This window comes from Sceloporus occidentalis, unplaced genomic scaffold (assembly GCF_023333645.1).
Source record: "Sceloporus occidentalis isolate IW3139 unplaced genomic scaffold, rSceOcc1.0.p SCAF_2, whole genome shotgun sequence".
NCBI classification, from domain to species: domain Eukaryota; kingdom Metazoa; phylum Chordata; class Lepidosauria; order Squamata; family Phrynosomatidae; genus Sceloporus; species Sceloporus occidentalis.
The window spans coordinates 195,308,836-195,334,499 of NW_028316982.1; the positions used below are offsets into that span (position 1 = coordinate 195,308,836).

Here is a 25,664-nt window from a genome sequence, read left to right on the forward strand (position 1 = left end):
ATAAGGCCTGTTTCACCTAAGCTGGATCTTGCTAACCGTTGTGCTGGTGTGTGTGCGTGTGTGTTAATTATGCATTTTCCAATCTGGTTATAATTAAATCCATTGTTTACTTTTGTATCTTGTGAATTTTTAACAAATGTCTTTTAATTTGTTGTAAGCCATTTAAGTCATGAATGGAAAAAGGTGGGAGAGAAGCTAATAATAATAGTAATAATAATAATAATGGAGATCTTTTTTCTAAGCATTTTAAAGCATGCTTAGGGTTATTAATTCTCCTTCTCAAGAGGAACTTGTTTCAGAGTGGTCAGTTTGGGGACTCCAGACGTCAGTGGCCTGCAACTCTTACCACCCTTAACTAGAACAGCACTGCTATGGGACGATAGACGTCACAGTCCAACAGCATCTGGAGTGCCACTCCTGACATAGTTGACTAGAAGTATTTTTTCCTACTGATTGGAAGTGGAGAAAACCATCCTCAAGGATGTTCTTTCAGAGGTGATATCAATAGTTGTGAAAATAATGTTGAGAAGGGTAAGGGTAGTTATGTAACAACGAGTCTTTTAGAGGATGTATCGAGGACAACATACATACATACATACATAAAGCAACTTCAGTTCAAATAAATTTGTATACTTTAAAAGTTCTTGTACCCAATACATGCTTTGAGGACCTGTGTTCAGACTCTTCTGCATACTTCTTCAGATTCTTCAGCATATTACTAGAGAATCGTAAGATAGCTATTTTCAACTAAACCAAACAAAAAGATTATCAATTTGTGGTCTGCCTCTGATTATAGGGTCACGACCTGTTTTTCACTCTGACTTACTTGTAATTCATAGCTGCACAGCTGTGATGAGCTGTAGCTTTCCTTGTTTCTGCAAAGCCTTTTATTTGCAAAAAGTGTGTGATGGGGGAGGGCTCCCTAAATTTATGTCAGAATGTCTAGTCATCTGTGTTTTTTTCAGACAGCCATGCAAAATGGCTTTAGATTTAGGCATACAGTTTATATATCAGTGTATACAGTGATACATAATAAGCAATGTATTGTGATGGGTGTGTGTATGTGTGTGAACCCATTAGTTTTCAGAGTTTAGATTTCAACAGACATTTCCATACAAAAATGACATGACTTTATTATGCACTTCTATAACATTCTCTCAGTCACAGAAGACGACAAAGGAAAGCCCCTCTTAACAAATTTTGCCAAGAAAACCTTGTGATAGGTTCGTCTTAAGAGTTGCTTAAGTCAGCAACAACTTGAAGGTATACAACATGAGGTGAACAAAAAGATGTCTTACTCATATGAAGCCCTTTTAGTAAAATGTTAGGTTTTATATTGGGAGAAATTCAAAACCAATCAGGATAGATTTCAGCCAAGCATTTTATGACAACCAGAAGATATAGGGAGAAGGTACTTTCATATTAGTCCACTTTTCGTATTTTATATTGTTTATGTTGGGGTACATTTCTGCACAAAAACAGATGTTTCAAACAGGATTTTTTGTTGCTTTCTAGGTAGCTTAACAGCCTAAATGCTAGCAAAAGCTCCTCTGTTTTAATGACGGAAACAGTGCTACTTCATTATCTAGGAAATGCTATCATGTCATGTTGTAGTTCTTTATTCCATCAAATGATGAAACCAGTTCATTAAACAGAAGTTTGTTAGATATTATATTTTAAAGATTTAAAAGGGCCCAATATCTTCTAATAGGTTGTGTACAGTGGATTAACTCCTAGGTATGTGTGCCTGGGTTGCTCCCTAAAATAATTTTTAAAAATTCTAAACAACATGAATTTTCAATGATCACGTAAATGCTCATCTAGAATCAAAATAATGCAGAAGATCAATTTTAGGATCCACTGTGTTGGCCGCATAGAACAATATAGTTTTTTAGAACTGTTCTTTGCTTTAGGAATTCAAGAAAATGCAATGTTATTGAATACTATATTTAGCAAAGTACCAGTTAGCTGATTTTCAGAGATGCTAAATGCTTATCTCTATCATGAATCTTGTAATATAAAAAAAGAAAGCCAAATTTTTCCACAACATAATAGCCAGAGAACATATGATGCTGTTACACTGTTAAAGCATAGGTAAGCATATTGAGAGCCAATGTTGCGTATTGGTTTGAGCACTGCACTATGACTCTGGAGACCAAGGTTTGAATCCTGGCTTGGCCATGTAAACCCACTGGGTGAGCTTGGGCAAGTCACACATTCTAAACGTCAGAGGTTGGCAATGGCAAACCACCTCCGAAGAAATGTGCCAATAAAAGCCTGTGATAAACCTTAGGATTGCCATATGTTGGAAATTACTTGAAGGCACACAACAATAAGCAGGTCTGAGGTGTCAGTGCTGAGATGAGATACTACCTCCTGTTCTATTTATCTATACCTGTTGAAGAAAGAATAAATACAAATATAAAAAGTATGTTTTTTTTAAAATGGGCAGCTTTCATGAGAAGGAGGTGCAAGTTTATATCAGTAAATTTCATGCGCTCAATCTAGCAAAATTTAATCCCATTAAATTTAAACCTTGTACTATAATAGAGTGTTTAAAAGTTCAATATTTTGGCCCATATGTTCAAGTGCTCAGGACAGAATACAGCAATAACAGCAAAAGTGCAATACTATGGTCTACATCCAGTTCCATTAAAATTAACTTGAGTTTGATAATTGTCAAGGAAAGTGAACTTGCATCTCATATTTATACTAGTACATCCAAGTAAATATTGTATACAACTGGTGAAATGTTTAAGTAAAAATGACACTGATTGCTAATCTCCATCATTGGTGGTTAAATACACAGACACAGGGAAAGAATAAGTACTGCAGTATATTGTAAAAAAAATATTGGGACTCGGTCCCAAATACATGTTAAGATGCAAAGGGAGATCAAAAACTTCTTGTATCCAGTTATCACACTACCAAAGCACCAGGTTAGAAGAATGTACTCAGTTCTCCATGAATTACATTGAAGAGAAAGAAACTAGAGTGGGCCCTTTGTATCTGTTGGGTTTTGGTTCCAGGCCCTGCTGTGGATACCAAAATCCATGGCTACTCAAGTCTTATTGTATACAGTGGCATAGTAACATGGCAAATTCAAGGCTTGCTTTTTGGAATTTATATTTTTTGGCATATTTTCAAGCTGCCGATGGTTGAATTCATGGATAAAAAAATCTGTGGATATGTTGGGCCAACTGTAGTATAGCCTACTTCAAATGTTCTGCCACTACAGTGTTACCAAGTATGATGTAATAGTTGCAAGGATGCTATGTACCTAATGATACAGACAGATCAATCTGCTGGCAGCACAATTAATTAATATCCTTAATCAAAGGCAAAAAAGAAACAATTTTTCTAGGCTTTGTTATGTCAGGTTCAAAAATTAAAAACTAGTTTGCAGTGCACACAGCCTTTTCAGAAGGTTTTATGGAGTATATACCAAAACAAAGCTAGGTGTTAATCTTTCTGTAGATACTTACCTTCAAGTGTGCAGAATATGACATGTCTAAAGAATGGGCTGTCTCTGACTTCTTTTGTTACCAAAACAAATCTTAAAGTTTAGATTTAGTATTATTTTTAAGAACCATAATCATAACTAGCTCAGAAAACTGTGAACATATAACTACTGTCTTACGTGTTGCAAGGCAATGAGAAGAATCAAAGTGGATGAATATTTCTAGTACCTTTTAAAAAACTTCCATCTTTTAGAACAGTAACACACCTTGAATTCTGAATGGTTCTTAAAGAAATGAAATTATCCAGAAATGAATAACAATTTTGCATTTGAATGTGAAAAATAACATTGTTCAAAAACATACTGGAATTTAATAATAAAATTAAAAAATCCATATTAAATAATAAAAATGCAAAACAAGTCCAAGGTACAGCAATACTGGTGTTAAATGGTGGTGAGGTTCACAAAGGCATAGTAAACTGGGATGGAGAATTCTCAGTATCCTTCTTCTGTGTGAGAGAGCAGATGTCACTCTTGCTGACAGGCTGGTCAGAGAAATCAGAAAACTGCAATAACTTTGAGATGAATACATGGTAAAATTTGCTTATTAAGGCTCCACATATAAAAATTAGGACTGCTTCACACATTATTGAGAACATATTTCACCTACAGAGTATTCACTGCCAAGAGCTGGGCCAATTGAGAGTTACCTGTCATTCGTACCTGTGTAGCATATTTATTACATGCATTTCTGGGTATACTGTTTTTAGCATGTAATATATGGGGACATGGTAACACTGTCAATATATGAAGCGACCCTTAATTGCTAAGTGAGCCACAAGTGTTAAAGTTTTGAAATCAATGAACAAATGCAACTGAATGCAAAGAACTGTTTTTCTAAATATCTACAAAGAAGGCTTTAGAAGCCTTTGAAGGATCCTGTGATGAAATGAATGACCCAAGGCATTTAATTGAACACATAAAAGGAAGTATATTTAAAATAAAAAATTGGTCAGACTATAGAGTCATTTACTGTTGAAAGGAATTTACAGGGCTGATGAGTCTTTTGGAATTGTTAGTTTATCGCAATGCCTAAATTGGTTTCTTCATTGCACAGTATTTTCTCTTAAAATGTGTGCATTTTCAAAACGATTACATACATATTAAAAATCAGCATTTCTTTGCTTAAACGTAATTAAAACGTTAATACTCTCAGACAACACAGATCTGAAATGATGAAACCAGTAATTTTTCCCCTCCCAACTTTACAACAAATTAAATTGAGACAAAATTACAAACACATTTCACTACATGATTATTAATAAAAATTAGGATTTTTGTTTATAAAGTTGCCCAAAATGCAAGGGATGTGCATAGGTTTTACAACTTAGTCATAGTATTTTTATTTTATTCCCTTGGGTACTTTCCCCCCATGAACGGAATGTACTTTGCTGTAGATTACAGTTTTTTCAACACAGATACACCAACAGCATGAACGCTTGCGACTGTCCACATGCATTAAGAGTCAAGACCCAACTTCAAATCTCTATAAGTTTTACAGAGTTCTTCAAAGAGACAGTATCACATTATCTGGATATTACATGAAAGTACTTCAAAATGCTATTCTAAAAATGATTAAAATGCAAAGGAAGGCCATTAAAATGTAAGAATTGATCTGGTCATGATTGGGCTAATAATTTCAAATAAATAAAGAAAAGCAAGGTATTCCAATTCACAAAATCAGACTCTAAAAAGAATGTAGTGTTCCACCCCCAAGTTAAGTAACAGATCATATTATTATTAAAATAGATTATAGAAAGCAGCATCTATTTTGTGCAGTTTTAGGGGCCTTTGAAATTAAAAGCTATGATTTCCAAAAATATAACATTCCAAAGGATTGAATAATACATATATTTAAAGATACATTTTAATAAAGTTTAGGAGAACTGATTAAAAAAGATACTGTCTCTTTAAATTAGCATTTTTCTCCTCCTATCTATAAGGACATGACGATAATTATAAATTTAGGTCACACTACATCTAGGTAGTCTCTAGGGGCCAAGACCTGTTGACACAAGGTCGATAACAAAGAGGTTGTCCATGTATGAGGTGGTTCCCAGTACAGATAAAATCCTTCTCATGACAGGATTAATACACCCAGGAGACGGGAACCCATTGTGATGCTGTACAAACAAGCTCAATGGCTTCCTCCAGATGCCTGATTGTTTCATCAATTTCATTGTTGATAATTGTAAGATCAAAGTAGTGTGCATATGTTCTCTGCAAGATTTCAGATTCTTTTTGCAAGCGTTGAAGAGACTCATCCTGCATAGTGATTGGGAAAAAGGGAGGAGAAGGAGTTGTATTATTTTGTTCTCAATTTTTAACTTAAGAAAAAGAGGACACTGCATGATATTCTTGCATAAAAACTCATTAACGTACATTACTGCATCAATAAATAAATGTCAAATCATTAGTTGTATAACATTTTCCATTCCTACAGTACAAACAAGTTCAAGACCAGCAAAAGGGCCCAAGCTTGACTCAGGCTTGCATCCTTCCGAGGTCGCTAAAATGAGTACCCAGACTGTTGGGGCAAATTAGCTTACTTGCTGTTCACTGCTATGATCTTTGGAATAGCAGTATATAAATTAAAAAACAAACAAACAAAAAACCCCAAAAAACTACTGAAGCACTTGTCTAGTTTCAAAGGGATTTAAATGTACAGGGAATGGATATGAGAAAAGAGCATGTACAAGGGAGGAGTGCTACTTTATTAATAAAAATATGCCACACATTTAACCTACTGTCTAGTGCCCAAAGAGCGATACTTGCATTGTCAAATCCATATGGTCTGTCCCATTCATTTCACTTTATGCATACAGTAGATCTGTATGCATAAAGGAGTATGTGCATGATTCTGCCATTTCTTCCAAAAGGAGGAAGACAGTCCCTGTGTGTGAGGAAGCTCCATGGACATACTAGGAATTCCTTTCCCTACACAGAAGTAAACTGTGTAGGAAAATGATTAGACTAGTCTAGAGTGGTCTAGAAACATGCGACTTGTAGTACCAGTTCATCAACAGATATACTATCCCTCTTTATTGGTTTTGCCACAGTAAAATTTCCATATGAGTTAATATTCAAAAACCCATAAACATTTAAGGACTAGGAAAATTTCATGGAGATCACCTCCTGTATATGCACATTATCAAGAAAAGAAAGAAAATAAACAGAAAAATACTGAGCTACATTGTTGCTGGATTCAAATGCTTGGCACACTATGACCATAACATAGTGGCATTTGGAAGCATTTCTGTATGATCAGATTTTTAGTACCACAAAGGCATAAACAGGCCAATAAAATAACATTTGCTACCCATTTATCATGTCCAGTCTAGACATTTTCCTTTCCAGATCCATTTCTGTTTTAGGGATATAGCACTTGTGTAGCAAGAGATGTATTCTGATTTTGTTTTATTTCCCAGCCTTTCTTACTACAATTGTAACATCATAATATTTATTTGTTATTTCCCTCTCAACCCATACCAGAAGCAGCTTCCACTTTCAACCTCAAAGTCTAACAGGGATTCTTATTCCACCAATTTAGAAACTTTTATACATTTATAAATGTCCTTGTTGATTTGGCATGCCATATGAAAGCTGTATAAAGCCAGCTTTGCCATGTACATATGTGTATGCATGTGCTTTCAAGTTGCCTATCAACATATGGTGACCCCATAAATTTTATAGCTTTTTTTTTTAGGCCAAGTGTTCTGAGATGTGATTTTGCCAGTTTCTTCCACTGAAATATATCTTACAGTATGCATACAATCCCATTAAAAGCCCACTGTATCTGGCGATCTTGATCACAAATCCTGTTCCAACCCATTCTATGGAAACTGTAATACTGCACTACAGCATTAGGGATTACAAAAGTTTCAGTCATGCAGTTACAGTATCTGCCTTTTAATCATGCAAGAAAGCAGTAGGAAGATTGTTTTTGTCTCCAGCTCCTCCTACTGTAACTAAGGGAAAACATGAAACTGTAGCAGTGATTTCAGTTATACAGTTAAGAGTTCCATTTGTGGCTCTATTAGATTAGTGTGTTTAGTAATTAAGCTGTCATCAAAGTCTCTTCTCTTGCTCCTTCTATTTGTGGAAGCATGGCAAGTGATGACTGAGGAGAGGGCCTTCTCTATTGTGGCACACTGCAACTCTCCCCAAGAGATCTAACAAGTGCCCTGATCATTGTGGCACAATTATTTGATATTTTTATTTTGTAGCTCTGTCTGTTTATATATCGGAATGTATGTTATTTTTAATATTCTGAGCTGCCTCTAGAACCATGGAACTGAAACACTGGTTCTCCAATGTTTTGGGCCTCAGTTCGACACCTCAGCTACAATGGCCAATAATCAAGAATTATGGAAATTGAAGTCCAAAGTATCTGGAGGACAAAACCACTGCTCTAGAAAATTAAGTGCTCCTAGTGCAGGATGGAAGCTAAATAAATAAATTTACTGTAGTTGTTATTGCCACTAGAACAATTTTGACTAACTGGCCTGTGGTTTTTTCTCTCAAAAATGTATCTATCTCTTTTTAAATAGGTTGTGCCCAACTTGAGTTTACTTGAAAAGCACACAGGACATCTATCTATTTAAATCTAGGAATAAATAATTGTCATAATCTCAGAGTAACAGGAAATAGGAGTTTTTTCAGACCACAGTAAAGTGTTACTGCTCCTTTACACTCTCAGCTGAATGACAAGGATTATCTATGTCAACAGTGATAACAAAACTATCCAAACATTCAGCAAGATTCCCTTCAATATATCCTAATGATAGGAAAGAACTGAAAAGAAGCAGCTTCTTGCCCCAGACTTGGAATTTTGAAAAATTCTGTGTTCTATTGAATAAAATAGGCACATAGTCATGTGGGAAATGGTGTTCTTTAATGAATGAGAAAAAATTGAAGGAATATACCCCACCCCAATATACTACTCCATTAAATATGTGATGGAGATCCATGATCAGATCTCCTGATTTTTAAAACAAAACAGAACAAAACATCTACACAAGAAAAGTAAAAGTAGCCACAGGGATAGGGGTAAAAGTAATGACACATGGGTATCTACATTCAAACAATAGAGCAAGAACTAAATATTATTTATACCTAGCTGGTACTTACAGGTAACTTTCTGCACCATTTTGGCAGCTAGATAAAATTAGTACAAGTGCAAGAAAATGAGAAGCAAAGCAAAGATGATAATTCAAGAGAAAAAAAGGACACTCATGTAGGATATGTCTGCAACAGCAACTGTTCTTACAATTATTTTCATTTCGATGTGTAGCTACCTGAGTCAGTACTAATTTTCTCATGTCTTCAGCATGTAATTTTGCCTTCTTAGAATTAGAAAGTACTTTCAGTGCTATACTTTTAAAAACATGGCAATACCAATTATATATAGAAGTCTGGAAATAAGTAACTTTGGTCTGTTAGACCTGATGGACAGAAGTAAGGGGCTGAAGTTTAAAGCCAATCTAGCCAAACAGCTCAAGTTGTTTTTGCTGTCATAGGTCTCCTTGGGCTGTACCTCTGTACTTGAGCATAAGTCCCAATGATCCTGCTTGGAGCTACTTTCCTGGGAACAAGGTTTCATGTGGAGAAGCAAGAGCTCCTTTTTATACCCATACTGTTCTCCAGAATGCTGTCCCCATGGACATCCAGATTTGATTTCAATATGATAATTTTAATTCAAATGCTTATGACATGCAGATACACAGCAGGAAATCTTGTTGTATACAAAGTCTGCTTGGACTGGATTGTTTACAAAGCCCACAGATTCTCCAGTCTGGCTTGGAAGTTTCAGCACCCACTCTATAAGACGAAAACTGGCATATAAGATGATCCTTGACTTTTGAGAAGATTTTCTTGGGTTAAAAAGTAGTCTTATACGCCAGAAAATACAGTATATGGAAGAAAGTGTTTGAGGTCTTTTGGGGAATGGGATGAGGTTGCATTTTGACTTTGTTCCATAACCTATCCTCCTCTACTGATTATGTTCTGGACTGGTATCTATAGCATATCATTATAATATAATATACCATAAAATAATAGGGATGTGGTGGCTTCGTGGTTAAGATGCCAATTCTGATTATTGTAACATTGGAAGGTTGGCAGTTTGAGGCCCGATGCTGCATGATGGGGTGAGCTCCTGTTACTAGTCCCAGCTAGTAAAAAAGCTGCCAATCTAGCAGTCTGAAAGCATGCAAATGTAAGTAGATAAACAGGCGCCACTTCAGTGCGAAGGTAACAGTGTTGGGTACAGTCATGCTGGCCACATGACCACCAGAAGAGTCTTCAGACAATGCTGGCTCCTCGCCTTAGTAATGGAGATGAGCACCATCCCCTACACTTGGTTACAACTAGGCATTCATGTCAAGGGATTACCTTTACCTTTATAACATAACATAACATAACATAACATAACCTAACCTAATCTAATCTAATCTAATCTAATCTAATCTAATCTAATCTAATCTAATATATGCAGAGAGATCTTGTAGCACCTTTGAGACTAACTGAAAGAAAGAAATTGGCAGCATGAGCTTTCGTAGACTTCAGTCTACTTCCTCACAATGTGTCTGATTTTACAGACTAACACAGCTCTATCTTTGAATAATATAATATAATATAAATTTCAGAAAGGCCTTTTAGGATGTAAAGTTTTCTGGCCAGAAGGCAAGCCTCCCATGTTGGTTTGTATGAAAAGAAATCTGCTTTTTATCCAACCTCATTTTCCCTTCTTTTTACCCATCGCTTTTGCATTATAAATAATCTAACATGGGTCCAGAAAAGTGGGCTGATTAAATACCCAATCATTAAAACTGCAGATGCCAACAGATTCTATTTGGCATCTCTGGCTCTGTTCTGCACTGAAAATCTGTGCTCTACCACCGATTTTTGCAGGCCACACTTCTTGATTGGAAATACAGAGGTAGAAAGGATGCAGAAATTCAGCTGGGCAGAAAAATATTCTGCATATATTCTTATTCTCAAAAATGTCAGATGTATGTAACTGACAGGTATCTGTAGCTATTCACATATTGCTATATTTCCAGTGAATTAGTGCTCTCTAACTGAATAAATCACTCCTTAAAAATAATTAGCAAGGCATTTGTGGGGGATTAGCCCCATCTAACCAAATTTAATAACTCCTTAAACTTTTACAAATAAGGCATTTGAAGAGTGTATATTATGTATGTATTGGTGGGGTGGAAAGAAAAAAGAGATGCAGATGAACCGAAGAGGCTGTAAGATCTCACAGTCTTCTTTAACCTGACAGTTCCCAGATGTAATGAACTCCCACCATTTCCATGTATCAGCTGTATTACAAGCTTTGTATTCTATGTGGGGGGAAAAATCCAGGCTGGAGGAAGGCAACTTGAAAAAGATAAAAAGTGGCCACTGATCCAGTAACAAAATGTGTTCCTCTAAGATCAAAAGGGACAACCTCCATGACATTCTGCGTAAATTCCATAACCAGGCCTCACACTAACATTAACAATTAGTAAATTTCCTGAATTAAACAATTTATATTATTGCCGTTTATGCTAGTGAATTAATTTCATATACAGGCCCTCTGCTGGTAGGAAAAGGAAAGATAATGGGACAGCATTCTCTTGATTTGGTGCTGGCTTGTTGTGGCTATTTTGCTATTAAAGTTTGAGGTTTGAACTTCTTCATAATTTCTAATTTTTCTGCATTTCTAAATTGCTTAAGCTTTAGTTTAAAAAGCATAAGCAATTTTGTTCCTATAGCTCTGTAGTAATACATTTTATGGTAACAGATTCTTAAAAAGGCACATCTAGATACACAAATACTATTAATGTACATCTAAAATATAAAAAATTGGGGAGGTCCTTTGATCTGTGTGGAATTTTGATTTTTTTTTTATTCCCCAAAGTTAACAAATTTTAAACTCAAAATTTGCTTTGAAAAGAAAAAGAAAAAAGTCCTGATAAATGGAACAGGGTTACCATGACTGGGGTAAGTAACATTATAATTTGTCCCAATGAAATCAGGAAATTATTACTATATCTCTAAAGATGTACTTTTGGTAAATTAAATATGATGTGGACTTCTATTTAGTGACAGGAAACTGAATAAGATGCATACTTCATCACCCTCTTTTGTATGTTCTTGTCCAAATGTTAGCTGGTACAGACAAGTCCTAAGAAAGTATTCTTTAAAGGTAGGAATTAAAATAAAGCATGACAAAGCAGGTAAAGAGAAAGGAATATTACATATGTGAATGATGATTTAGAAAGAAAGATGAATGGACACACTCTAAAGCTTCATCAGGAAAAGCAATACTAAACTTAAGTTTTCCCCTCACCATCTATCAATAGATAATATCCATCTATTCTGTCAAATAGGACTGAAGGATGTGTCTGTGACTGGTAAAATTTCTACTGATGAGATTTTATTGCAATATGCCTTACCTCATTAATGCCTGGGGTAATTGTAGGTGCAGCGATAAAAACAACAAAAGGAGCGAATTCTGCAGTTCTCAGGACCTTCAGAGCCTAAGTAAAGAATATGTTTAGAAGGAGAAGCATGGCATGGACAAGTTAAAGAAACACATATGACTCTGGATCATAGGAAATCAAGTTACAAGTTCCTTACAATCACTTCCTGTTTTGAAAAAAAGTATTTTCTTGGCCCTAGAAACCAGGCAAAAATGCCCCTCACAGCCCCTTGTGGTGCATTTGGGGGGCAATTTTGGGTTGTTGTTTTTTTGCAGTGGGGTTTGTGGTGGTGGGATGCGCCACCCCGCAAGGTCTACAAGGAGGCTAATGCAGCCCCCAGGTCTCCCACAGTTCCTCATTTCTGTTGTACATTTTTGTAATATGAATATTTGTCAAGAAGATAAAGTGTAATTCAGTTCATACTACAGTGCACCCGTGTCATACGTGGGCGCACTTTACATGGCTTTCAGCATATGCTGAAAGCGGCACTGGGAAAAGGGGTGGCATGTCCCATAAGGAGTAATGGAGTCTGTGCCCATAGTGCATCATTTAAATGGGGCTCGAGCATAGGCGGAATTCCCTTTATGCTGGGGGGGGGGCAGACTGTACTGAAATGAAACAGGAATGGATATTTTAGTTATTCAATATGTTTTTACATTAGCTGAACCACAATTTTATCTATTAAAATTTGGGAGGTAAAAAGGCTTTGAAATCATAGTGTTTTCTGCCTTTTATTATTTTTAGCAGCTTATGTCTTCTACTACTGCTACCTGGGTGTCATTTTATTTTACTCAGGGGTTTGTTGCTGTTTAGTGAGTGATCTCAATGATCATTTAAAGAAGGCAATGATGCCACAGTACTAAACAGCCAAACAGATTTGACTATGTACCACTATGCTGCATATGCAGTGCAGAAATAATCCAGTTTGACACCACTAACTGTCATGATTCAATGTTATGGAATTCTGGGAACTGTAGTTTGTTGTGGTACCAGAGCTCCACTCCAAGTTACAATTATATTAGCATACAATAATTTTTAAGCCATCAAACAACAAAGTATAAGGTATCAAATGAGCCAAGACTGCAGCCAAAAGGAACAAGGAAAGTCTCTCATTTGAGTTTAGCTCTTTTGTTATCTCATGTGGAATATATTTATTCATATTAGATACACTTAGTACAAAAATAAATTTTTGGTATCTGTAGTAAATAAACTCTCTAATTTTATGTACCTGAGGCTCTACATCAAGTATTGCAATTAATCCCTGTTCATGGATTTTCCGTATTGTTTCCAGTTTTGTCCCATACATTGCATCTTCATGGCTACCATATTCCAAATATTCATTGTTGGAAATGTCCTGCATCATTTGGTCATGTAATACAAAATAATAATTCTTTCCATTCTCTTCATCCTTCTTTGGTGGTCTTGTTGTGTCTACAATTACAATATAGGAATGTTTATAATGGACTTTTTTCACACTCTACCCATAAAATAGAAATACAAGTATGTTCTGATGTCAGTCATTTGTCAGTAAATCTGCTTATCTTTACCAAAATGATCAGTAATTAATTTCAGAGTTTGTACTTTGATTTTTAAATCACAGAATACATGCATGATGTTTTGAATATTGCAAAACTCTACCTTTCTGAACAAGACTGTTCTGAAAGAGACTCTTCAGAAGAATTAATGGCAACACACACACACACACACACAACCATCCATCCCTGGCTTCTCTTCTGTGAGTACAGCAGCATTATATTCCCCATTCCCAAGATCAGGTCTATTCTTCCTAAATATCCTTGTTGTCTTCACCTGCACTGTAGAAATAACACAGTTTGACACTGCTTTAACTGCCATGGTTTCATCCTATAGAATCCTGGGATTTGTACTATAGTTTGTTGTGGCACCAGGGGTCTCTGAAAGAGAAGGCTAAATATCTCACAAAATTACAAACTCCAGAATTCCATAGCATTAAGTCATGGCAATTAAAGAAGTGTCAAACTATATTACAGTGGGTCCTTCCTCTATGTGGGGGATCCGTTCCAGACCCCTCCACATATGGGAAAAACCATCTATGCTGGAATCCTATGGTGATGTGCTCCCATTTTGTCCACTGGGGTTTGCCGTCTGCATGAGCTGAAGTCTGCGGATGGCAAACCTGTGGATGGACTGTATTTCTAAAGTGCAGATTTAGCCTTCCTCTGTACTGCAGATAGAACTACTCTGTCACTTCAGGGTTGGTGGTAGACACTATCCTGATGTCAGTGGAGAGCTAAGTTTCAACTGTTAGTTCAATCTACATGGACTGGGGGAAGAGAACCTTCAGCTCAGTAGCACAATGTCTTCAGCAGGCCTGCATTTCTAGTACAGTATATGTAAGGTCACACATAGTACATGGCTGATGGGAGTGTGGAAATAACACAGTTGCAAAAAGGACACATGGAGTGGAGCAAGAGGAGACCGTATTGATGGAGCCAGTAATGAAACTTTTGAGCACTGTCACTGGAGAAGAGCATTAGCTATCAATGCTAATGGCATGACTCAATTTCTTAAATCATTTAACTATTTGAATGACAAGTTTTGTTTAGCAATAAATTAGGCATATCAGAAGAAACAGCAGATTATGCAATTCTTTGCATTATAAAGCTGTTACTTACGTGGAATAGGATATGCAAATCTGTCTGGATGTTTTGTGATTAGTGTATTTTTTATATGTCTTCTCCCAACACCATGTGCTCCTGTATGGGAAAAAAATGTAATATCACCACATAAACATTAACATATTCAATTTATTATTATAGAATAGAAGTTACACTCAAAATTACCTAGTAAGACTAGTGTTTTCCTTTTGAAGGCTGGTAATTTTACTACTTCTTCATACGTGACAAGATCTAATTGGTCAAACACTGTAACAGAAAACAAAAGCCCAATATAAGAGATAAAAATTACACTGATTTGACTTTATTTTCCCCAAATGTTGAATTTTAGTCTTATGAATAATAGGTTGGAGCCAGATTTTGTTACACCTAATGAGTAAAATTCATTGCAAGTAAAGATAGGGTTGGCTGACTGAAGTCTCATTGAAAAGGGTTATTGTAGTACTATAAGTCTGAGGTCCAAAACACACTGCACAGTGCTAGGGGATCCTGGGAATTTAGTTTATCATGGCACCACAACTCTCTGACAGAGAAGGCTAAATGTCTCACAAATTCCCAGAATTCCCTAGCATTAAACCAGAGGAGTTAGAGCTGTTTCAAGCTGGATTATTTCTGCCGTGCGTTTTGGACCTGAGAGAAAGAAGCTTGTAGCATATAAACTCTCATAGATTGATACACTGGATGAATCAGACTAAATCTACGAAAGCTTCTGCTACAAACCTCTTTCCCTCAGTTTATCTCAAAGGTGCTACAATATCCCTTTGTATACTGATCCAGACTAAACCTGGCCCATGTCTTTAAACTCTCATCTCACTGGAATGAGTTTACATATAGTATAACTAAAACTGGGTCCAATCTATTTTATCTGTATCAAAATGCTCTAGCTGAATGATAATTTAATAAAGCACCATCTTTTAAATATTTACTAAAACCATATGCTTTATGTCTTAAGAATTTATTTCAAAATACATGCTTAAGAATCTATGGGTGAGACCATGCAGTATTCACATTATGAAAAATTAGTCCTTCTGGAAATTCTGGGATTCCTAAAATTGAGTAATAAAGCTCATAGACAGTGACAAATGAATACAAATATGAGAATATCTACTTACACAAAGAGTAAAGGTTTAGACATTTTGTATCAATACTATGCAAATACATCACAAATCTTGATTTTATTTTAATAAATCATCCAGAGACATTTATCAGATTAATTGTAAGTAGAATTCTCTTCACACAGAAGTGCTAATTTTATATTGACATGCTCTTAAAAATCTTAACAAAAATTATGACTTCATTGTACACTATAAAAGAATCACCATAATTGGAATATTTAGTAAAATATGACCCGGGTAAATATTTTATTAGCTATTCTTTCTTACATCTACTGTTAGTACAAACTAAAGTAATCTCAGTGAATCACAATTGCTGAAAGATAAGACAAAACCTATGTCAGTTCCACTGATTTGGTGGGTCTACTCTAGCAATTTGAGTTAGCTCGTTATGTTTGTGTCTATTATTACTTGAACACACTGCTAATTGCTATGATACAGCAACAGATACATACATTCAGCCCTTCGTATTGGTGAGAGTTCTGTTCTCGATCCCCTGATGGTTATCAAAAAGTGTGGGACCACAAGTCCCATTATTATCTGTGGATGCATGACATGCGTGTATTGGTACAGCCATGTGCATGCGCTGCTATTGAGTATAATGGGGTGGGGGGCCATCCGTTGATGTTCTAATCTGTAGATGGCTTGCCTGTCGATATGGAGGGCTGACTGTATAATAAAAACATTGTTCTTCCTTGCATCCAATAATGACATTCTTCTGTTATTATAATAAATCAAGTACAATACAATTATTAACTGAAAAATTATAACTATTATAAGACCATTTAAAAATAATCTAATTATGGTGATGTAACAGTGAAGAAACAATTCTTTAAACATAACCTATTCCGTGGTCTGCAACAATAATTGTGGCCATATTTTCTGGTACTGCTGGCAAGACATAGGTCCAAAACAAACTGTATAAACAATCCAGTTTGAGACTGCTTTAACTGCCTTGGCTCAGTGCTAGGAAATCCTGGAAATTGTAGCTTTGTGAGACATTTAGCCTTCTCTGTCAGAGAACTCTGGTGTCACAATAAACTACAATTCCGAGGATTCCCTAGTTCTGAGCCAGGGCGGTTAAAGTGGTCTCAAACTGGATTATTTCTGCATTGTGTTTTGGACCATAGTTTTGATTCAGTACTGCAGAACAATCTATACAATTTTATTTCCTGGAAAATATTACATCCAGGATGTTAAAAAAACTTACTTTTTATAAAAACCAATAAATCATATAACCACTTTGTTGAAGGTCTCTTGGGACTGAAACATGTTCTATACATACTGATACATAAACTTGAATAAATAAATCTGATCAATTACTACATCAAACAAAACATTTTGATTTCAAAAATATTCCCTGCTAACTTTTAGAAATTTTGCATTAGTATTTTAATATCTCCATCCCTAAATGTAACTTTAACGTATCAAGGAAAGTTATAACTACATTGCATTTTACTAAGAATCCTGTCTTGGTTTTTATCAGTTAATAAAAAATAACATTTTCTAGATTAAGCAAATATCCTGTCTTGCTCAGCTACTAAGTTCTATAAAAACCTAAAACTTTTTTTTGGTAAAAAACAGGCTGTAACCTCATTTACCATGCTATATTAAGCCACAGAACTTTTCACTCTTTATAAAAACATTAAAATGTATGTGAAAGTAAATGAATCTTAATAAAACAGACTTAATTACAAAATAAGCAGATTCAAAATTTTTGACAATCCAATAATAATGATCACTAATAATTTAATGCCTTCAGACAAAAATGGAAAATGGAAAATGATTTTTGTACACAAATTCAGAGGGCTACAAGGACACATTTACAGACTGAACCTTTAAACACGCCTACACTTCTAGCTAATAAACAAAAGGAGTTATAGAAAGAAAACAGTAAGAAGCAAATAAAGAGGCATTGTCACTTGACAGGTTACTTACATGCACAGAGGCCATTGGGATTAAGACAGCATGAAAAATGTACAGGGGTCATTGAAATATGGCTCATAATATATTAGTAAAATAAAAAGTATATGCACAAAACAAACCTCACCATGCAATATTCTAAATACAAGGCAAATAAATCACGTTAAATGATAAGCATGTTTTAATAAAAAAAAAATTGCTGCTGTTCTATAAATTGTTATTACTGACATTAAAGGAAGCATATTTATGCCCTTGGTATGGTGTTTAAAGAAGAACCAATACAATATTTGACAAGAATTCATATATATATGTATATGTATACAATGCAATATGTCTTTACAAATGTACATCATAGTATAAAAATATAACATAGAAGTAATGTTCTGTAGAAGTACAATGCAGTAGTATATTTGGTAGGATTTTATTTTCCTTCTCAAGACTGCATTTTAAAGCTAGGATATCTACAACAATTTGGGTACACATAAAATATGAGAGCAGTTGAGAAATACTGGTAATTCATTCTCCATAATAGTAGTAATAATAATTTGGGTATAGCTCTTATTTTTCTTATGGAATATGTGCATTTTATCTGGTCTACATGGGACCACATACATCAAGGATTTTAAACAAACTGATTTTTAATAATGGAGCATCACTGCTTCTCTTTTCTCTTTATTCAGTGTTGAGAATAAGCTGTTTGCATGCACAAGGGTTGAGCACTAAAGGAAGGGGGAGGAACACTGGGGTAAAAAGGGGTTTAAGAAAGGGAGGGTTCAATATTAGCAGCCAATCTATACATGAGAGATGTTAACGGTTCAGTAACAAAAACAAAACAAAACAATTAAAGCAATCTGATTGATAAAAGTGAGAAGACCTGACAAGATCAATTGTGGACCATAAAGAACTCCAAATGTATTGCTAAGGTCCACCCTCCAGAAAAAATCTTGCTATAAACCAGGCAGCTTACAACTTGACAGAGGATTGTTTGGTTAATAAACAGATCATTTAGCTGCCATGATCACATGAGCCAGGAAAGAAAATGACACAAAGTCAAGTATTCATATTTTAACTTATTTTCCTATTACCTTAAATCATTATTTCCTCTGCTTCAAACTTTAACCTTTACATATGGTTGTCTCCAACTGACCAGAATATCAATTCTTCATAAGCCCACACAGTATGAACAAGCAATCCCCACTCCCAAATTAGAAATACTAGGACAAACTTAGGCATGATGGAAGTAAAGCACTATTGAGTTCAGTGGGAAAGTTAAGTATGTGCTTAAATATTTCTATTGAAATAAATTACATTTAAGAGTTCTCAGCTTTGTCTGGTATGAGCCATTTTAGTTTGAATAATTTATTACTTGATTTAAAAACAAAAAATAGACAAACCCTAAATGTACTGTATTGGATTGGAAGAATCCAATCAGAATGGGTTCAAACCTAACTGAAATCGTGCTTACAATAAACTCACTAAAACCAATGGGAATTAATTTGTTGTTTCCCTTAATTTCATTGGATCTATTTAAAGTATCATTAGGTCTGAACCAAAATCGCTCTGTTTGGTGTCTTCAGAAGATTCTATGCAAGAATGGGCTTTTAAAATAGGAACATAAACCAATTTTCTGCTATTATCATAACATTTAACAAACATTAAAGTAGCCTGTGGAAAATGTGATTTTCTTCACTACGTAACTCAATGAACAAATTAAAATGTAATAAGAGCAGCAATTCTTATGTCTCACCAATATCAGTGAGACTTGTGGCTATTTGCTGGCTCAAAAAGAAGCGGTAGAAAGCTGCTCCATTTTGAGCTGTCAAAAAGTATTTTTTCATCACGGTAGGGGCTTTTTGGTGCACCTGCAGTGTGTGGCATATAAATGCCATGCTGCTGGAGCACCACAATGCTGCTTGCTGTGTGGGTGGTCGGATGGTGTAATGCTGGCTTGGGGGTGGCATAAGGGCGTGCATCGTCTAAACGCCACCCCCACCCCCCAGCTGGCAGATTGTGCTGGTTTGCTTCACCTGTTACTTTTGAGTGAGCATGCCAAGGAGTGGATTGTAAGGATATTTTCACAAGTCTGAGTGATCCTGGACTTGTGGTAATTTGAATCCCCCTCCCATATTTTGGCTGTACTTAAGCAGCTCCATAAAGTGTTATGATGTAAAAACACAGTTATGAATATTGTTATATATTACATTTTTTAATTATTTCAGTTGAATGTTGTGAACTATCCTAAGGTCCCCTTGTGAGAGGGATGAATAGGCTAAATTATTTCATGTCTTCCTCCTCCTCCTGCTCCTAAATTCTGGGTAAGAATGGAAAGGTGATAACATCCCATTTACAAAAAAATGTTCAGATCCCAATGTTGGGAAATGCCAATGTAACATGTTCATATAAATCTATGATGTGATTACACGCTGAATATTGTATATACAGTAATTCTCAAAAAAGATACTGAAATGCTGAATATGATTAAAAAAGAGCAGATCTAAATTGTTAAAGAGTGGATCAACTCTTTCCTTAGGAAGCCTTTTGATGTTTCTAGATATGAAAATAGCATTAAAGGAGAAACAAGAAAAAGCTGTATACAATTATGTGTGATGCAGAGAAGGTGAATAATGCTAGAGTTTAATACTTTAATTTTATAATTGTAGAACCACAGCTATTTACTGAATCTACTGATCCACGGATTTTGGTATCCATACAGGCTCTTGGAAACAAACCCCAGAGGATACCAAGGGTCCACTGTATACCTGTGAATACCTGTAGGAATGTAGTTGACCACTGTGGGAACAAAATGCTCCACTAGATAAACCATTAGTTTAGCCCAGTACAGTTTTTCATATGTTAATTTAATATCTATCACTCAAATGACAAAAGATTTTTATAGAACATATTCTGCATACAATTGGCTCTGTGTGAGTCCCTACAAATCTAACATGAGATCTTGGGTTTAACTCAAATCTTTTCAGGATCTCAAAGCAAAATATGCTAAACAGCATAGATATAATTATGTTTATGAAGGTGAGGGAGTTTCCTCTTATAACGAACAGGCAAGCCTTAAAAGTTTGTACCGCTCACTTCTGAAAGTTTGTTTTTCAGAAGCATGAATCCCCCTTTTACCTTTGTCACAGTACAACCTGGCATTGTTACTACTTGATGTGTGTAAATCTACAGCGCAATATAAATATAGTATAATAATAATAATAATAATAATAATAATAATAATAATATATAAAAATCTCAGCACTGTAAAGTTGCTAAATATTTTAGTGTGGCACAAAAGTTGTGTAAACAAATGTTTATGGAAAGACTCAAGTGTTTGTTGGATAGCATATTTAAAGAAACAAATCATGAAGGCCAAGGACCTAGTAAAACAAGCCTGGGATAAAGGTGTGCAGAAGCACCACTCAGGATTGGTTTATCAAAAAATATACCAAACTATTAACATTTCCCAGAGCTCTGTTAAGCCCATTATTGAAAAATGGAAAGAACATAGCTCAACCATCATGTTGACTAGATGACCACAAAAAGTCAGCAACTGGATAAGAAGGGTCACAGAACCAACTGATCACAGAAAAAACTAAGAGGCTAATGGCAACTCTGAAGGAACTGGAGAGACTTGCAGCTGAGATGAGAGAAACCATCCCTGTGACAGCTATCATCCAGATGAGGCACAACAATAGGCTTTATGGAGGAGAGACAAGAAGAAAGCCACTGCTGAAACAAGTGATATCAAAGGCTGTTTGGAGACAGTAGTGCACGTCACTCTGAGAACACCATCCCCATGGTGAAGCAGCAATATGTTGTGGGATTGAAGGATTATACTGATCATGAAGTTTCATTCTTGGATGGCCCAGAGGAAAAATCCACACACATATGGGTTATTACCTGTGTGCCAGCACACATCACAGGAGTTTCTAGAGAAACAGACCATCCAGAGAATAGTTTCCCTAAGCAGGGCCTAGGAAATTGGTCTGGATTAAGGACAATGGAAACAAATACAGGACAATTATAGAGGAAAACCTATTTCAGTTCCATGTTGTAACACAACAAAACATGGAAAAGTCAATGGATATGTATGTGAATATTTCTGTAAGGCACTGTATATCTTTGGGGATCAACTAACCTGCAGACTATAATGTAAATTGATTCCAAATGAATTTAGGGCTGAAACAGAGGGCCTGGTAAAGCCGCCTTCTGGGCGGCTTGGAAGCGTGGCATTTACATGTCACAAGCCACCAAGACTTCTGTAAGCCACACTGGTCGATTACACGAGGGCCTCTTCTTTTTCCCTGCCTTTGTTGACAATTCCTTGATTTCTATCTAGCTGGTGAATAAGCAAGTGGTGACAGCTACTGCTCCCAATCTATGTTACCACTAACTTGTTCATTCTTTTTGGTCTAATGAGAAGATGACCAAATGTGGGCAGGAGAAGAAAAGCAAGGTGTCTACCCATAATGCCCCCCCCCCCAGCTCTGTGAACAAGTCAGGAAAACGTTTGCCTGATATTTTGTAGTATCCCTTTAAATCAGTAGCTCACATACCGAATTTCTATTTCACAAGATCATTTCAGATTCTACGCTACTTCTTAAAAAGAGAGTAACAAAAGTATGAAAAGATATACAACAAACTGTATTAATTTTTTTCTGGTTCCAGAACTGGGGATTCTGCAATAAAAATAAGGACGCCCTGCATATATAACATGTATTTCCCCATGAATATGTCTACTGAGTGCCTAATAAAACAGAACTTCTCTAGTATTAGGGTATCACAATCACAAATGCATAACTTCAAGAGGGCAGTGCCTGTAAGACAGTTGAAATAGTTTGATTCAGTAACTGAAAATATAAAACCCAAAATTTAAACAACAAATGGTGGATTAAAACAAGAATTTTCAGGTCAGGCATCAAAGGTGAGTTCACAGTCTCTTGATAGACAGAAAGTTCTTCAACTGCAACACATTTCATAGTTATGGAACTAAGGTGTAAAACTCTCACCCCCTATTCCCCTAGAAAGATGCAGATTTTGCTCCAGATACTTGAAGATTTTTTCTTATATTCAAATTATGTTAGATTCATTGTGCATAAATGTTCTATTATAGCTATAATTACATTTGAACCTGTAGGCTTTTTTCACTTAAATAATTCCATTGAATGCCACTGGTAAAAGTAAGGATTTAACTGCAGACTAACAAACAATGTAGCAATGTCAACTAAGTCGGATAGTGCATTCTGTTTTTCTCACCTGCATTGTGCTTTGCTAAGTATTTGTCTTTGTACTGCTTCTTTTTCTTTCCAAACCAAGTACAGCTTGCTTGCTGTTCCTGTTTAGTCTTCTCCATAGCTATACAGGCCACTCGCCTTGCAAGGGAAGAAAAAATAACTATCAGATTATTACTAAACATTATCTCTTTCATGAAGGGATGATAATGTTTACTATAAGTGTAACTATTACTATTTTCACCTAAGCAATATTGTGCATTTTGTTTGTGGTAGACAGATTACATTTTGTTTTCAGAATTAGATATATGTTTTAAAAGTGTATGTGGTTGTGCATATGTTGAATAAAAAAAGGTTTACAAAATTTCAAATGGGAATTTTAGGTAACTTTTAATAACACCAGTTCCTTGTTTACTCCAACAGTGAGCACTTGGGAACTCAAATAAGCATAATAGCAAACTGAATTGGGTCTAAATTAAATGACTTCTGAAGGAAAACACTGGCTCTGTTTGTATCACAAAAATCTGGATGGGTGCTGTGAAGGCCAGATCTTTTAGGTCTCTCACACCAGATCTTTCATATTCCCACACGCTGCGTCTCTTGGATCCCAGCACACTGTGCCTTTCAGATCCCCACTGATTGGCACCAAATTATGTGACCACCACAGGGTTACATAGGATTCTTTATGACAAATAATTTGAAACTTCTTTTCCCTCAGAACTATCTCTCTAACCCTTGGTTCTCCCATTGACTTAAGTTTCTTTATTATGAAGTGTTTTTACTATCTTGGTAGTGTATTTGATGCCAAATATAAATCACTTCAGGCCACTCCTTTGTGAACAAAAAGAAAGTAACTTCTATTTACAGAAAGAGCTTATGATGGTATCTCTTTTTGTAGCTGGTTTGCAAAGCTTATGGTTACAAAGTGTATATTACTTCACAGGTTACAAATTACCTTTGTTTCAGTTCACTCAAGGACTTCAGTTACTCTTCAACTGTGTTTTAGTTCTTTCCACACACTTACCACTAAAGCTTAATCAGTAGGAGTATAAATCCTATGAATCTCTAGCTTTATTCATAAATTACAATTCTGCAGAATAATGTGGATCTGAGCCTTCCCGCCATTGGCTCTCCACTGCTCAAAGAACTAATCAATTTGAACTGATTTCATAGGACTTTTTCTGTTCTTCCAAAATTCCTCCTCCTTATATGGGAATCTGAATCCCCCTCAAGGCTAAACCCTTGGTTCCAACTGCACTTTTAGCAGTCTAAGGTGGGATACAGACCACCCATTTGGGGCGGCCTGCACACGCCCCTTTCCCTGATGGATTGGGGCCTGAGCAGCCACAGCGGCAGCCCTGGAGCCCCAGATCCGCCACTTCTCCAGGCCTCGGGGAAGTGGCAAAATGGCGCTTCCCTGTGGCCTGGAAAGGGGTGTCCTTGGGGCTTCAGGCCCCAAGGACACCCTGACAGCGGTGGGCAAAGATCGCTGGCATGGCCATTTAAAGGCTGCGCCAGCAATGCATGGGGCGAAAAGGAGCTCCGTTTCGGAGCTCCTTCCCGTGAAACTGAAAGGGTGCCCCAGGCACCCTGCAGTGTCATGGGGACGTCACGCCCGTGCTGCACCATTTAGACGCGGCGTGGTCGTGACGTCATAATGGTGGCACCCGTGTACACAGGACACCACCATTATGCTGCGTCAGTTACGTGCTAGGGTTAGGGAGTGTCTGTAAAGGACGCTCCGAGACAACACTAGCACATATCCAGGCTGGTGCAAAGCGCCGGTCTGGATCCCGCCTAAGATACACTGCTGCTTCAGTAGGCTTGACACACTCATCAGTAGTTTTTTGTGGGTTTTTCCGGCTATGTGGCTGTGTTCAGGAAGAATTTATTCCTGATGTTTTGCCTGCATCTGTGGCTGGCATCTTCAGGGAATGGTGGCATGGAGGTGTGTGGGGTATATACATTGTGTGACTCTTATAGAATCATAGAGTTGGAAGAGACCACAAGGGCCATCCAGTCCAACCCCCTGCCATGCAGGAAATCTACTTCAAATCATCCCTGACAGATGGTCATCCAGCCTCTGTTTAAAAACCTCTAAGGAAAGAGACTCCACTACACTCCGAGGGAGTTTGTTCCACTGTCGAACAGCCCTTACTGTCAGGAAGTTCCTCCTAATATTTAGGTGGAATCTCTTTTCCTGTAGCTTGCATCTATTGCACTCTTGGCAGTTATAAATAATCAAGGCAGACCATATTGATGTTTTTAGTGAGATTTGGAACCCAGGGTAAGACTGTTCTAGGTATGATGTTATGTGTGCTGTGGCAGCTACCTGGATAACTTAATGTATTACAGGTCCAAGTTTGAAGCAATTCTGCTGTTGCAGCAAAGCAGGTATGATCCTGGAAACTTTCTAGATGAATTACTAAGAATCATACATAAGATTATTTCAGAGGTTTAGTACATAAAAACAAATGTCCAAGACAGGACACACACTGGATTTAGCTCTCTATAATAGGCTAGTTTCAGGTAGTACAGTCAGAGGCATTATTGGATTTGTTGTGGACAGCCCATAACCTGGGTAGATAAAAGATATAACCAGTAGAATCAGTATGTAGAGAGATCTTGTAGCACCTTTGAGACTAACTGAAAGAAAAAAGTTGGCAGCATGAGTTTTCGTAGATTAAAGTCTACTTTATGCATCTGAGGAAGTAGACTTTAGTCTAAGAAAGCTCATACTGTTGATTTCTTTC

General features: G+C 36.4%; 1 protein-coding gene across 14 annotated transcripts in view; it reads right to left on the reverse strand.

Moving 5' to 3' along the window:
• Nucleotides 1–587: 587 nt before the first annotated feature.
• Nucleotides 588–25,664, reverse strand: part of CASK (calcium/calmodulin dependent serine protein kinase) — a 202,563-nt gene continuing 177,486 nt past the window's right edge. For 8 of the 14 annotated variants that reach the window (XM_089511885.1, XM_089511880.1, XM_089511875.1 and 5 more), the window contains 6 exons: nt 22,937–23,052; nt 14,817–14,897; nt 14,649–14,729; nt 13,223–13,425; nt 11,968–12,051; nt 588–5,785 (listed from right to left, as the gene is read on the reverse strand). In XM_089511885.1, the coding sequence (XP_089368011.1) occupies nt 5,609–5,785; nt 11,968–12,051; nt 13,223–13,425; nt 14,649–14,729; nt 14,817–14,897; nt 22,937–23,052 (742 nt within the window). In that variant the 3' untranslated portion in view covers nt 588–5,608. The remainder of the gene's footprint in view (nt 5,786–11,967; nt 12,052–13,222; nt 13,426–14,648; nt 14,730–14,816; nt 14,898–22,936; nt 23,053–25,664) is intronic. The other 6 variants (XM_089511887.1, XM_089511884.1, XM_089511881.1 and 3 more) reach the window with 2 other exon arrangements.